Source organism: Myxocyprinus asiaticus, chromosome 13 (genome assembly GCF_019703515.2).
Source record: "Myxocyprinus asiaticus isolate MX2 ecotype Aquarium Trade chromosome 13, UBuf_Myxa_2, whole genome shotgun sequence".
Classification (NCBI taxonomy): Eukaryota; Metazoa; Chordata; class Actinopteri; order Cypriniformes; family Catostomidae; genus Myxocyprinus; species Myxocyprinus asiaticus.
The window spans coordinates 24,250,288-24,265,866 of record NC_059356.1 but is presented as its reverse complement, the minus strand read 5'-3'; the positions used below and the strand labels follow the sequence as shown (position 1 = coordinate 24,265,866).

The 15,579-nt window shown below is 38.2% G+C and overlaps 1 protein-coding gene across 1 annotated transcript in view; it reads left to right on the top strand.

Moving 5' to 3' along the window:
• The window catches only part of LOC127449769 (pleckstrin homology domain-containing family H member 3-like), a 69,204-nt gene extending 55,412 nt beyond the window's left edge, over positions 1-13,792 (top strand). The window contains exons 8-13 of the mRNA XM_051713307.1: positions 2,677-2,884; positions 3,011-3,147; positions 5,271-5,391; positions 6,012-6,443; positions 7,433-7,624; positions 10,597-13,792. Of these exons, the coding sequence (XP_051569267.1) occupies positions 2,677-2,884; positions 3,011-3,147; positions 5,271-5,391; positions 6,012-6,443; positions 7,433-7,624; positions 10,597-10,734 (1,228 nt within the window). The 3' untranslated portion in view covers positions 10,735-13,792. The remainder of the gene's footprint in view (positions 1-2,676; positions 2,885-3,010; positions 3,148-5,270; positions 5,392-6,011; positions 6,444-7,432; positions 7,625-10,596) is intronic.
• Positions 13,793-15,579: the final 1,787 nt, after the last annotated feature.

Genomic DNA, 15,579 nt, shown 5'->3' with positions numbered 1-15,579 from the left:
AACTGCACTCATACTTGCTCAAAGCTAGCAAAAGCACAAGATGAGAACGCATCCTTGCGTTCAAACTGCTGGATGGAGCGCAGTTCCAAATGCAGGGATCTCGAGATGTGTTTTTCTAAGTTTTAAACTGTTTAACTTGACACAGCGACCAAACGCTGTGTTTGTGAAGCAACTCAAGCAAAGTGAGACGCTCCAAAAGCGTTCAACTGATGCATGTGAACACTGACACATCCTTAGACAAGCCCTGATTAAAAATCTCAGACAGATTGATGAATTCAGTTGCAAAATGGATCGCTGTGGACTGTAGGCCAATGATAGGCTCATGTTCAATAATATGGGAATAAACAATATACTGGATTCTTAAGGCAATTTTCTGTCTTATCAGCACTTTACTCATCAGTCACAATAATGTAATACATTTTAATTATCTGAATTATTATGTTTACTGTATAAGATATACATTATATTATATTTATAATTATTTAATCATTATTATTTAATTGTTATTTGTTGGGCTTTCTCAAATATTTCTACATGCAATTAGGTGCGAATAATTTGATTAATATCATGTAATAAATTTGATTAACAACTTTTATGGATCAACAGTCCTTGTTAAAAGTAATTGCACAAAAGACTAGAAAAGTTAAGTTTGTTCTGAGAAAAGCATACATTTTAAAGTGCATTTTAAGTGACAAAGTGTCCAAATACATTTTGGGGCGACTGTGTATACGCTGCAGTGGATGCATACAGTCATGAACCCACTGACTGGATTCAAACATACACACACAAACCTTCCTCTTTATCTGATGGTCTTGAGTATAAACATGCACAACAGCCTCCGGTTCTGTGGTCGAGTGTGTAGGAAATATCGACTGCCTGAGGTTGACTGGATTGGAAAGTTTACTTCATGTTCACTTGCTCTTTTCCTTGAGGGGTTTGGGAAAGGCACGACTGAACAATGCATTCTGAATCCAACGGCTAATTGAGTCTGAAAATATTGCCAGGCTTGGAGGAAAGATGGGAGCGAAGGACAGACAAATAAGAGAATAGCTAAATAAACGAGCGTGTAGCGAGGAAATGGTGTGTTGACCACAGGGCTTTGATTACAGAGGCAGCTGGTATAATGGAGGTGGAGCGGTCTGTGTTCTCCAGAGGCCCCCAGACGTTTCCCGCATGTGTTTACTTAACACAATTAGGGCCTACGCCATCCATGTGATTACCAAATGCCGACACTTCATGTTACAAATACACGCACTAAACATAGAGTCCTCACAACTTCCCCTTTATTGTTTTGGAGGGAAATTCTGTGGTTAAGACAAGAAATAGGATCTTATAAATGGTTCCTGTAAAGTCTGAAATCTTTTGGCTCCGTTCACACATTAGTAGAGTACAGTTATCGGTCCTGTTTGGAGTGCTTAAAATTGTTCTGTTCAAGCACAGTTTGGTTATAAATGAAAGTGAATCACAACTCAATTAGCTTTGTGAAAAGATCACTGGTATACATATGAATGGGAGAAATTGTATTGCTAAATATAACAGCTGTATGAATGGAAGTCCAGTTAAAAGAGCCAGTCACATTTTTGATATAGACATCACCTGTAAGTTTACTCGAGAATGTGCATGCATATTAGTCGGACCAGCTTGGAAAAAAATCATATATATATATATATATATATATATATATATAATTTGTGTGTGTGTGTGTTTAGCTAAAGAAGCAGTTTTATGATACCATTGACCAGCAGTTTTGGTCTTTTTCCAGTCAAGTAGATAGGAGCTATGCTTGTATCAATAGAAAATAGTTGCATGGAGGAGTTACAAATATGGCCGCTGAGTGACCTGACTTGCCTTAAAGGGACTTTGATAGAACTTTTGTGGACCATAAGTTGTCTGTCTTAGAATGTAATAGACACTGCATTGTGCACACACACTTGTCTCATGTATGTTGCATTTTTTCAGGTAGGGTTTCATTTATCTCACAGAGTCGTATATACAGTATAAGCTGTATTTAATCCGAAGGTTTAAAATCCAGTTGTTTTGCGGGCGCAACCCAAATACTGCACTGTACACACGTTCAATTAAGATTTGACAGCTGAACTCACGCCTCAATTGGACTTGTTTTCCAAATAACATTGTGTCAATAGTAGGAAGACTTTCCGGTGTTATGGAAGTCGCCATCTTTAAAATATGGCTGATATTTAGTAACTATAGACCTTATTCACAGCAGCACCATCACTATTTTTGGCGGGAATGACAATGAGGATGTAAGGGATGGACGTACAGTCTCTTCAATGGGCTGTACTGCAATTTAAAGTGTTTTTGGATCGTTCTTCTGAAAAAACATTGAAAAAATATCTTTCCAAGATCATTCAGTAGACAAAAAACTCCAGACATCATGAGTTGAACATCAGATGTGATCTAAGAGCTTTATACAGTGCGTGCCATTGAAGAGATGGTAAGTCTATCCATCATAGCCTCGTTTTCATTCCCAAAGATGGCGCTACATTGAATAAGGTCTGTTAGTATTGTTACAGGTGTTATACATGGCTATCACAAGACTTTTCATAGACAGGATTTTATCTGCTCCTGTAAGCAAGACAATTCAAGTGTCACACCTGTTAGTGAATATTGTTGTCAATCCAAAACACTGTGTGAATGTAGCCTTTTCTCCGTTAGGGTTCAGAGTTTGTATGTGGACCCAGAGGTGGAGAGCTACGCGTCATTCATAGCCCAATCTCTGGAAAAGACACGTGGCCGTGAGTGTGTTCCCTCATGGGAAGAGATCCAGGGGCTCATGGGGAGGCAGGAGATACTGTGTACTGTGCACTACCCTGGACCAGGCTGCTGCCAGATCCCAATCACCTCGCACACTACGGCTAATGAGGTACACACACAGCCATTTCCTCTATAGTGATTTAAATCTTTTCAAATGTTCTAATTCAGTTTCAACAAAACTTTGTGTACACCCTCCAGTAATTCCAATATCATTTCTCTCACCTTCTCTGTGCAGGTCGTGAGGAAAATGGCAGAGTGCCTCGGACTGCAGGACAGCAGAAACACATTTGCTCTTTTTGAGCAGAATTCATGCTGGGAGAAAGCTATTGGAGGCAGCACCATAATTGCTGATGTCATCACCAGATTTGAAAAGTAACTCTATCTTTTACTAAATCTCTTGACCTAGTTGCTGTGGAATTGATGTTTAGTGAGTGAAGGGAATCTAGAGGTTAATAACGTCCCACGGGAGCACAAAGTTCATATACAAAAAGTGCCAGAAAGTACCACGGGAATACTATGTTTTGTACCATGTACCATGGTAGTACAATTGTAATTTAGGTAAATACTATGTTACATGAAAAAAGGTACTCTGTAACATGATATACAGTATATTCAAATACCTTGGTATTACTGTCAGTGTACCATGGTAGTGCCACAGTACTACTTTGTAAGGGTTGTAGACCTTCTTCTTTGATTCATTCACTTTCCTAATGCTTTAACAAATCTCCACAAGTACATTTAAACAAATGAACTCGAACACACACCCACTCTGTGAGAATGGACATGGGTCAGACAGCTTTTTATTTGTATTCACAGTTCCAATAGACATTTCAAGGTGAGACTGATGTCATCAGCGTTAACTGATGTGAAAAGCAAACTGAATTAGAGATAAGCAAACCTGGCAGAATTCAAGGCATCTGCTTTATTCTTGGAAGTGTGTTGTTGTTGTTGTTGTTGTTGTTGTGTGCGTGTGTGTGTGTGTGTGTGTGTTTGTTTGCACGTCTCAATGCCAACTGTTCCCAGAAGTGGGTTCATGGACACGCCTAGTCTTTTTATCAAACGCGTGTGTACAAACACACAAGCAAACCCGTGAGTGCAAAACTGCACATACAGCAGAAACAGCTCGGTGAATCAGAGTCATGTGATTCTGTTGAGGTGAGTTTAGTCATGTGTTAAGGGATTGTTGGCAGATTTTATTTGTAATTCATCATGCCTTGTCTTTAAAGTCTCCTGTGCTACAAAAAGACTGAATAAATGTGAAAATGACTGATTTATGTGGCATCGAATGTAAAATAGTGAATTTTAGTTAAAAAAAAAAAGCCCAATTTGAAAGATTTAGCTATAAATAACTGCTATTTTGTCTAGATCTACCTAAATAAGTTTTGAATATTGCTGTTCTCAAATGTCTCATTATTATTATTATTATTATTATTATTATTATTAAATAAATAGGTTACTAAGTAGTTCTGTAAAGCATATTTATAACCCTAATACAAATATAAATCTTCAGTAAAATTTTTAAGGAATATTCCGGGTTCAATACAAGTTAAGCTTAATCGACAGGATTTGTGGCATAATGCTGATTACAAAAAATATTTTGACTCGTCCCTCCTTTTCTTTAAAAAAAAAAAAGCATAAATCTGGGTTACAGTGAGGCACTTACAATGGAAGTGAATGGGGCCAATCCGTAAACATTAAAATACTCAATTTAAAAAGTATAGCCACAAGATGTAAACAATATGTATGTAAACATGATTTTAGTGTAATAAAATCACTTACTAACCTTTTGTGTAAAGTTTTATTCAATTTTCCAATTTGCCATGATGACACAAACCCTAAAACGACTATAAAAACAACTATTTAAACAACTTTACAAATAATACACAAGTTTTGACAGAAGAATTAATGCAATTGCTTTTATGAATATTAAAGCTTCAAATTTCTGCCTTTAAACCCTCCAAAAATTGTCCCCATTCACTTTCATTGTAAGTACCCCTCTGTAAACTCGATTCTGTTTTTTTTTTTTTTTTTTTAAGACGAGGGATGTCAAAATAATTTTATTATTTATTATATATTTATTATAAAATGAATTATATTATTTTTTTGTAACTTTGTTGATTGAGCTTCACTTGTGTTAAACCCAGAATATTCCTAAAATCTAAATGTAAATATTAAATACAAATATAAATCTTCGATTTTAATTTAAATATAAATCCTGAGCTAAACAATTAGAGAGCATGCAAATATAGACATTTGATATTTAGCTAAACCTGGACAAATTTGGCAATTTTTGTTGGGTTGTTTTTTGTAACTTTATTTTACATTTCAGCCTATCACTCTGATTAGCATGGAGGTGTACATTTCTGGACCTTTCTTGTGGTCCACAGAGTTTTATTTATATTATTGAAGTTTATTTGCTGACATTTCACATGTATATCTGATACAAAGAATTTTCCGTTAACAAATCTCTCTCTCTCTCTTTCTTTCTGTTCCAGTCTGTCAGCTAATGACCCAGACTCTGACTCTCAGTGGAGACTCTGCTTTAAGCTCTACTGTCTGCTGGACACAGATAACATCAGCACAGACAGCATTGAGTACCTCTTCCTCTATGAGCAGGTAAAAGTTCAATACAACTATATTAATCCCCAAGGGGCAATATGAGACAGGCAAGAAAGGACTGATGAGCTGAAAGATGAAAAGCCAAATGAAAATAAGTGGAATAAAAATGTGAATAAATTGAGAATCTTGAATATTTGCTTACATCCTTGAAATAGACTGAAAACAGTGAGATTGTTGAATTTTGATTATTGAAGGAAAAAATGATGTGGTAAAAATGCCTGATAGTAAAGGTATTGGAATTACAAAGGAAATGTCTTTCAGTAGAATGTGTTTCAGTTTTAATAATGGATATCTTCCTCAGAACATTTAGTATAAAAGCTATTCATTCCTGCTAGATAATTAAAGCAGGACTGGTGTAACATGACTGTTACCAGCCCTGCTGGAAGACGGCCATTTAAAACATTATATATCTGCATGAAACAGCACAGAGGACTCAAGGTCACAGATAGAAAGAGGGATTTTCCAATTCTTCCCTGTATTTGTGTTTTATGTGGACTGGTTTCACACTGGTGTTGACAGATGTATGTGTATCTTCTTTATCAGTTGAACAAAAAGCACACATATGAACAAAGAAAAATTTCCCTCGTTCTCTGCTTCACTTATTCCCTCTTTCTCAGTGTCATGAGATGGTGGTGCGAGGGCAGTTGCCAGCCCGTGAGGATGACCTGCTTTCCCTGGCAGCACTGAGACTGCAGTGCCTGCTGGGAGATTTCAGTGCCCTCTCTCCGTACCCACCCCTGGAGCAGCTCTTCCCAGCTGAAGTTGTGGAGGCCCGGGCCCTGCTGGCCCCCGTGGATCCCCCCGGCTGCCCTTCCTTCCCCGGGGGTCTGCTGGCCGGGACGCTGTGGGGGCACAAGCGCCGACAGGAACAGGACCAAAGACTGCGGGCCAGACTGAGGGAGGAGGGCGCCGTGGTTATGTCAGCCATATTGGAGCGCTGGAAAGCCCTAGTGGGATACAGTCGCAGCGACAGCATGGCCGCCTATCTCACAATCGCACGGCAGTGGTCGGGGTTCGGCTGCACGCTCTATGAAGTGGACTTCTACATAGTACGTTTATTTTTAAATTACAGAAATAGTTCACCCAAAAATGAAAATTCTCTCATCATTTACACACCCTCATGCCATCCCAGATATGAATGACTGTCTTTCTTCTGCAGAACACAAATGAAGATTTTTAGAATCAGATCAGTCCTTTTTTACTATAAATATTCACTTTCACATTCTTCTTTTGTTTTTGGCAATTAACCTTATTCATGCATATCACCTACTGGGCAGGGAGGAGAATTTATAGTAAAAAAGACTTAATACTGATCTGTTTCTCACCCACACCTATCATATCGCTACTGAAGTCATGAATTTAACCACTGGAGTCGTATGGATTACTTTTATGCTGCCTTTATGTCCTTTTTGGAGCTTAAAAATTCTGGTCACCATTCACTTGCATTGAATGGACCTACAGAGCTGAGATATTCTAAAAATCTTCATTTGTGTTCTGCAAAAGAAAGTAAGTCATACACATCTAGGATGGTATGAGAGTCAGCAAATGACGAGAGAATTTGTATTTTTGGGTGAACTATCCCTTTAGTAAAATTTTCTAAAGCTTGAAGAATTCATAAAGCGTTATCATCTAAAATGTAGCTAATACTTTAGTATTCTCATTATATGTGGTTTATTAGGTGCTCGGGTTTTCATAAGGACAGTTTTCACATGTTGAATTGTATGTTGTTAAATCTTGCATACTGTATGTTTGGTAAATGTTGAAATAAATAATTATACATTTTTCAAAATGTGTGAAAATATGACTGATTTGTCATTTTTCACATTATCATCAACTAAAATGTTTTTTTTTTGTTGTTTTTTTCAACTAAAATTATATTCCATTTTAGTCTGAGTAAAATGGACTAAAATGAATGTATATGACACTTAAAACTAAAACACTGAGTACTGAGAGATTGCATCACACACTTTTATAGCACATAGCTTAATTGGATAACAATGAGAGAAAGCTGTGCTTGACATCCTCCTGTTTCTCTTAGAGTTCGACAGGAAGCTTCTCTCAGAAGTTGTGGCTGGGCGTGGCTGCTTCCTGTGTGTCTCTTTATCGTCAGGGTGAGGCTGAAGCTCTGGAGTTTCTTCCCATTGGTCAGATCTGTTCCTACGGTGTGTCTGACAGCAACACATTCAGGATCACCGCAGGAGATCGGGACCTGCTCTTTGAAACCACCAAGGTAAAAGGGAACCATCTCAAAAAACAACTTCCTCCTACATGTCAGTTTAGAGGGACATTTCTTTGTCCTTTCAACAGGAGGTCCAAGTTTAATGGACATTCATATCATTAATTTCACTATATTACTGTTTTTTAAAACCGCTTATCATTTAATATCCGAAGTGTTAAGCTTTGGTGTGTAACTTATCCCCCACCATTTGTGCTCCAGACATAAATGATACATGAAACCATGCAGCTTGTTGTGGAGAGTTGTGCTGTTACTTTTCTAAGTGATGCATGTACCATTTTCTTTTTTTTGCCTGGTGGGCGATAAAATCCTCATAGACTTGTATTAAAGAAGGGACCCGAGCCATATCTACGAACCAAAATATAAAAGATATATTGGTGTTCTGGATGTTTGCTTACTGGTCCATCAACCACATAGCAATGCCCTTACAACCAACCACAACACCCTAGCATCGTGGATGCAAGCTCAGCAGGGATAATTTCTTCAGAAAATATAAAATTCTTGTTTCAGATTACCTTTGATTTACTGAATAAATATATTGCTAGAACATTTGACATACACAAATAACATATATCTAACTACCATATGTGCCATAATACTTATTTTCTGTTCACTCCTAAAGTTGAGTTGACACAACATACAGAAGAACCTTCTGCAATTCTAGCTCAATGTACTTTAAACCTCCCTGCAATACTTGCACAATACAAGCCAGACCAGCTGTAACATTCAATCTGCACACATGTGGAAACACTGAGAGAACCAGTCTTGCTTCTGATATTTACTGTAGGCTGACTTTCGCTCTGTGCTGTCGCTCTTGTGTGTTTAACCTGATGAATCTATCTTTCATGCCAAACCACTTCACTTCACCTCTGCCAGCCTCTGAGCAATGCAAGACCTCCTCTGCCAGCTCACACACACATTTACTGTAGCTCACATGCATTTAATAATGCCCAGTCATCAACATTCACCCTAAGCTGTTCTGAACCCTAACTGAGCGGATAGCATATATGACAAATTAAAAGCATCTAAGTGCAGGTGTATCTGTCACCTGCTGATTTAAGATCTCCTGCAGTGTAGTCTCAGCTTCAGAGGCATACCCACAGTCTGTTTACTGACGTCTGATGCTTATTGCACATAAAACAGGAAAGTACTAATGCAGCCTCCAAGTGGAGTCGGAAATATCGTAATTATGAGCAAAGTCGTTTTTACCAGTGGAAAACTAGATGATACCCAAGTTGCTGACATTGGAATGGGTATGTCAGCATAGAACACGATGGAAAGCAATGATTTTGCAAAATTATTTACATTTCAGTGCGTTATTTCAATAATATATATTTTTTTTATTTGACAGAACTCATTGTCAACTAATGTAAAGCTAATGACTTGCATATCGCTGTTTGTTTTTCATGCAAATTAATTAATAAATTGTTTGGTGCCATGCATTAAAAAGTCATACAGGTCTTGTTAAAGTGATGCAAGTGTATTCACGTACGCTTATCCACTAGTACAACAAAAAAATTCATTGTGTATTTTCTTTAGTTTGGCTTCTTCTGTATTTTGTCTACGACTTGAATGCGTGACATATCGTAATAACAAATGCCCAATTCAGACGTAGGAGCTTCGCAGGTGCAATTGAATGTAGCATTAGGTGAACTTGCGAGCTTTTAATCTGATTGGCTAACTTTCCGCGACTTCCGGGAGTTGTTTCCGCCTGGAAACCAAGTCGTGTGAAACAAGGTACCACGTTGATACTTTTGAGGAGTAAATAATCACTTACTGGCAACAAATCTTTGAAAGACTCTTGAAGGCCTCAATTTACTTCCTACGAAATCGAAGAACGAACAGGTGTGATGTCATTTAGAACAAAATCTGGCCAAAAAGGTGTTTTTGCATTCGTTTCGGTGGTTTGCAACAGGAACAATTATTATTGGCTGCTAAACACCTTCTTACTGCCATTGGTCCACATCATCGTTAGGTGTGACCTGGAGCTCCACCTACATTGATGGCTAATTTTGTTTACGTTATTCAGTGAGTCAAAATCAGTCAACATGAACGCATCGATGTGCAGAGTTATTAGCGAGCTGGTGCAAATGTACCTACATCTGTACAATCGTTCGCTTGGAGACATTTTCCAAGACCAAGTCATGTGATTTATTTTTTTTATTTAAATTTTTTTGTCTGTTATCAGTGTCATAATAAAGTTTAACCATCGCATATTATGGCCACGTGTAGCATGTTAGCGCATTAGCGTCTTGAATTCATAATGTAATCAAGATAAATTAAACATTTTCTACTGCATATAGAGTATATTATTTTAAATCATCATCAAGTGGTTAAAATAGCTCCTTTTACTGACCTCATGTGAGTTCTACTCAGAATGAGGCATAAAGTCACTGATAACATATTTTTAAGGTTTTACATGTAGCGTCCTCATATTTAAATGTACTTCTAAACACCTCCCACAGCGGTGTGGCGGTTGTCTGAATGTTCGGAAACAGTATACCGCTGCTCAGCTGTTTAGAACTTTTTACCCCTGAACGAAGAAGAACTTCTACAGAAGTATATCGAGGTCTAAGTCACCACATACTAAAACCATTCCACCAGCATGGTTTGTTAACCATCCAGAGAAATCCGGGACAAGAACGGTTTGTAATCGTAGCATGCTAAACTGTGCTTAAGTGGAAATGCTACTGGAACCATTCCACACTGTGCTCAGAACTGTTCGGCCTGATGGTGGAAAAGTGCCGATTATTGGCAGTTCTTGGCCAGAATAAGCTGCACTTTGGACTAAACCTTATTCTGTTTAGTCAAAGGTCTGTCTATGCGAGACTACCTTTAGTATGGCAGAGTCATTGTAGTAATGTACAGTATTCCATAAAATGCTTAGCACTCACTAGTGAGTGCTTGCAAAATTTAGTGGAAAGTTACAAAATTCATCTCTCTCTCTCTCTCTCTCTCTCTCTCAGCTGACTGAGATCATGCAGTTGATGAATGCTTACTTCAGTGCCACCCGTCGCCAGCTAGGCAAGGATGACTGCATCTCCATGGAAACTAACCCTAAGCTCCACCCCTCCCTACTTGAGCTACCCTCTCACCCGGTGTGAAGAGAATGACTCGCACGCACACACGCATGTGCAGTCCTGGCTGATTGCTCCCCTGAGCTCTGCAAAGTGTAGACGTTATCTGTCCAGAAACAAGAAAGGAGATGTGTCTGTGTGGAAAAAGACTGGATGATGCCGGGGGAAACCAAAGAGCCACAACAGAGGAGTAAGTTCAGGAACTCAGCCTCGCTACACCGCCAACCAAATCCAGAGAGGACACAGGGCCCCTCAACTGGCCCCTGCCACCTAGGATCCCGCCAAATATCACAGACCTCAGAGGGGGAGAGAGTACGACTTTAAACAAAGCACATAGACAAAAAGAGAGCTAAGAAAAGAGCATGATTTAAGAGAAACTCATGTCTTCTCAGTGCACTGCAGGAAAAGGATGCAAACACGCTGCCATTTCACCCATACGAACACACACTTGCTCTGTTTTTACGTTCCTTTAGAAACTCCCGGCTGGCTCGCTGTTAAACTCATTCATCGAACCTTATATGACCTTGTAACGAAAGCACGGTCAAGTCACTTTTCATTACACAGACTTTCAGAACTATCCTTTACAGAAATGATGCTTGAATGTGTGCTTGTGTGTGATTTGAATATTTTAAGCTGTAGAACAGAAACCAAAGGATCTTGAGCTTATCTGAAAGATGTGAGTGTATTTGTGAAAATGCTTTGAGCCTGACCTGGTGCTGCGTGACTGAGCTGTTAGCTTACAGTAACAACACTGTGCTTCCTGTAGCCACAACAGCCTCATATCCTGAAATCCAGTTTAAACGGCTGATTTAAACACCCTGTTAAAGGTAATGACATTTTGACATTTTCAAAAACATGACCATTTTGCTTCTCTCAAAGCATCCCAGACCTCATAAAATGTTTTAAAAACACTGAAAATGCAAGACAAATACGCAACACTATTGATATGCTACATTATTGTCCCATATTCTATAGATATGACATTTCCATAAGAGCCTAATCTGTAGCCTCTGTCTGTTGCTTGACTAACGGCTCAAGCACAGTGTCTCTCATCTGCTGAGGAAGCATATTGTCTTTCTATGTGTGTTTAGATTCTACTAGATTTATTTATGGCTGTCTGATGTACACATTGTTTGGAAGTACTTTTTTTTTTTTTTTTTTATGTTCTTTTTACTTTTGTTTTATATATCTTTCATAAAGACCTGTATTTGTATTTTAGTGCTTGCATTGGAAATAATTACGAAGAGCTGATGATATCATAATGATGTCATAATGTTTCTATAGTTTTTATTGTTATTTGTTGAGTTCATCTTTCCCCTGTTGCAAGAGGTCTACAAATGGCATCATATAACTTGTTAATAATCAGTTTATTACTGTATGTACACTACCGTTCAAAAGTTTAGGGTCACTTACTCATTCTTTATTTTTTTTTTTCTTCACATTTTAGAATAACAGTAAAGTCATCACAACTATGGAATAATAGAAATGGAACTATGGGAATTATGTTGTGACTAAAAAAATCCAAAATAAATCAAAACTATGTTATATTTTAGCATCTTCAAAGTAGTCACCCTTTGCCTAGATTTTGCAGAAATGTACTCTTGACATTTTCTCAACCAGCTTCTTGAGGTATCACCCTGGGATGCTTTTTAAACAGTATTGAAGGAGTTCCCATCTATATACTGGGCACTTATTGGTTGCTTTTCTTTATTATTTGGTCCAAGTCATCCGTTTCAAAAACTGTTTTTTTTTTTTTTATATATATATATAAAATTTTAGTTTTATAATGAAATAAATTAATATGTTGGCACAATTATATTTTTGTCTACAAAACTAATTTCAAACATTTAAGCATACGCCTTCAGATCAGAAGATTTTTAAGATCATGAGAATCATTTCAGTCAGGTGACCCCAAACTTTTGAACGGTAGTGTATATTCAATAGGATTATTCTTATTTTAAGTAAACCAAATATGAAGTCATTCGCCTTATTCAAAGTCACGTTTAAACATGGACCAAATATCCAGAGGTTGGGGGTCTTCTTTCCCTTGGTTTCTGTCCAGCTGCCCCCCAGTGACTGCCAAACAAACTTTCACTAAAGCAATAAAACCTGCCCAATTACCCTGAGCATGAGCCCATTTTCAGTATGGGGCTTCAGGTTGCCTTCAGAGGAGCCAATAGTGCCTGTCAAACATATGGTCTGTACACCATATAGCAGCTTAAACACATACATGCCATAGTATGGCTTTTTTTTCCCCTTTCTTTTTTTTCCTGTATACATAGTTTATTTGGTCTACACTACTTTTGCTCCATACAACTGACAAAAGGTTATCAACCACTTGACGTTCAAAGGTGGAGGGCAATCACAACCTATGTTGTTCATTTTGGATTTAATTTTGTTCTTTACATTTAATGTTTGAAATATAAGTAGCGTCTTTTGCCCCACTGTTAAACCAGACTATGTTCATATTCAGCCCCTATGATCAGAATCAGCTTTATTGCCAAGTATGCTTACACATACAAGGAATTTGTCTTGGTGACAGGAGCTTCCAGTGTACAATACAAAAACAATACAAAAACAGCATCAAGACATAGATAATAAAAAATTATTATACACATACGTACATACACACACACACAGACACACACACGTACATACATACACACATACACATACGTAGTGCAATCTAATACAAATCTGTTATCCGTAATGTACAGTGCAAATACAAATCTGTTATGTACAGTGCAAATGTTTTTTTTTTTTCCTGTTTTTGTTCCCAGAGTAATGAAATGGCAGAAGAGGTTGGATGTGTTGGATAAATATAAAAAAGACTATGATGGCAGTAGTGGTTGTCAAGTTGTTCTTGCGTTCTTTCCATGTCACTCTGCAGCTGCAGGCAGCTCTGCCCACTGTCATACATGTAACAAAACTCAAATGTCATCCTCTGATGCTTTAGATGGTTTGTATGCTGCATGGTACCTTATATGACACGTGTAATAGTCGATTGCACTATTGTTTGTACAGCTAACTTAAATGTGCAAAATGATGAATACTGTATGTAATAAAAAGCACCGTTAAACCATAACTTGAGATGAGGTACTTATTTTGTGAATGTGAACGTGTAAAAATTATATAAACATTTTATAGATAGTGAATTATATGACTGATGTCTGTTGTCATGATATCATGAATTTATACTGTTTTGCCTATTTTTCCATACTTTAAAGCTTAAATGTGCTATCTGTAATTTTCTGAAGTATGTCGAAGTGATTTACATTGGTTTATACTAACACTTGTGACGGAGCCTTTAAAGATCCAGCAACACTACCTAAAATGGCCGCTCATTAGATTGCCAGGTGTCAACAATAAAGGTAACAGTGAGGAATAGGGGAGAGGTCGTTCACCGAAAGAAGACAGATTTGAAACTGAGGTGTGCTAAACTGTGTAAGGAGAATGAAAGTTTGATTTTGTGTACTGTGTTGTGGATTAGGAACGCGACCGGAGGAGAGACTTAGAAACAACAGAGGGACAAATTTGACAGAGCTTATCACCAGAGAGTGAGGCCTGGATTTTTCATAGCCGTTGATTGCATTTCTTGAGTGAAAGTGGAGTGGCATGAGTTCATAGGATCTTCAATCGCCGAAGAGCTCCATGGTCAAGGTGTGACGGTAAATTAAAGGTCTAAAGTGGAAGCGCCAAGTGATTCATTGATTCTTCTGACCTACCTTTATTCCCTTTTGTTGGACTCTCACTCTACGTCCTGCAGCATTGCCCACAGTCGTCATACAGGTACATGCAAAGCATCCGGGACCCAGCGTGCACCATTTCACAAACTCTCCTACGGCCTGAACTCTTCTCATACATTTACACACACATACACCCACACTTTAGTAACTTTTGTTGTGTGTTTCGTTCAGTTGTAACTTATGTGCTAATTATTATATGCTGTTCTTTCTGTGAGTCTTGGACTCCTTGCCTTTTGTTTACTGTTTTCTTTACGCTATTTGAATAATACACTTATGCTTTGAAATTTGAAACTCTTATTTTGTGAATTTATTTAAAATATAATGCACGTAATTGGTGGCTTTTAGAGCTGTCTGGGATAAAGGTATTAATTTAGACGGGCCTCAACCTTTCTGGCACCCGAATTTCTTTCAAAATTTTGAATTTAAATTTAGTACAGGGGCCGCCACCATTACACACTTAGGGTACGTTTACACGACAACGATGTCAAAACGATCCCCGTTCACACTGATCCGCGAAAACGACTAAAAACGCTGTATTATGTGTGCCAGGCCAGTAGTTGGCGATGTCACTTTGTAAAGAAACACTACGCGCCTGCGCACATGAGCATTATTCCACAGAGCGCTGAATACAAACAATGAAGATGGCGAAAGCATCGAGCAATTTTGTCTGGACGGACGACGAGGTTGCTTCATTTCTACAATTACTTTGCTGGAGAAGCGTCAAACTCAATCTTGAGCAGCACAGACACAGTCCTGTAGTCCGCCATTGTAGTTTTGAATGTCTCGCGCGTTAAGTACTCGCGCGCATGCCTATAGACTGAACTCTCAAGATTATTCAATAAACTCTGCTCATTTTTACCATCACTTCGTCTCCTGCCTTCTTCTGTATTCCCCCTGCTGACTCTTGGGCTGGTAGGAGAGTAAGTTAACATAAGCTGTTGATGTTGACTGGTTTTGGATATCAGACAGAACTCTGATATATGGATATCTTCTGACGGAGAGAGAGGTCTTGTGTACTAGCATGATCTAACATGCATTGCCTCATGTTTTCATATTCTAAGCATATCATTGAATACTGTATATGGCATCACATCTCTGTCTGTAGGCTATATACATAAGCGGTGGG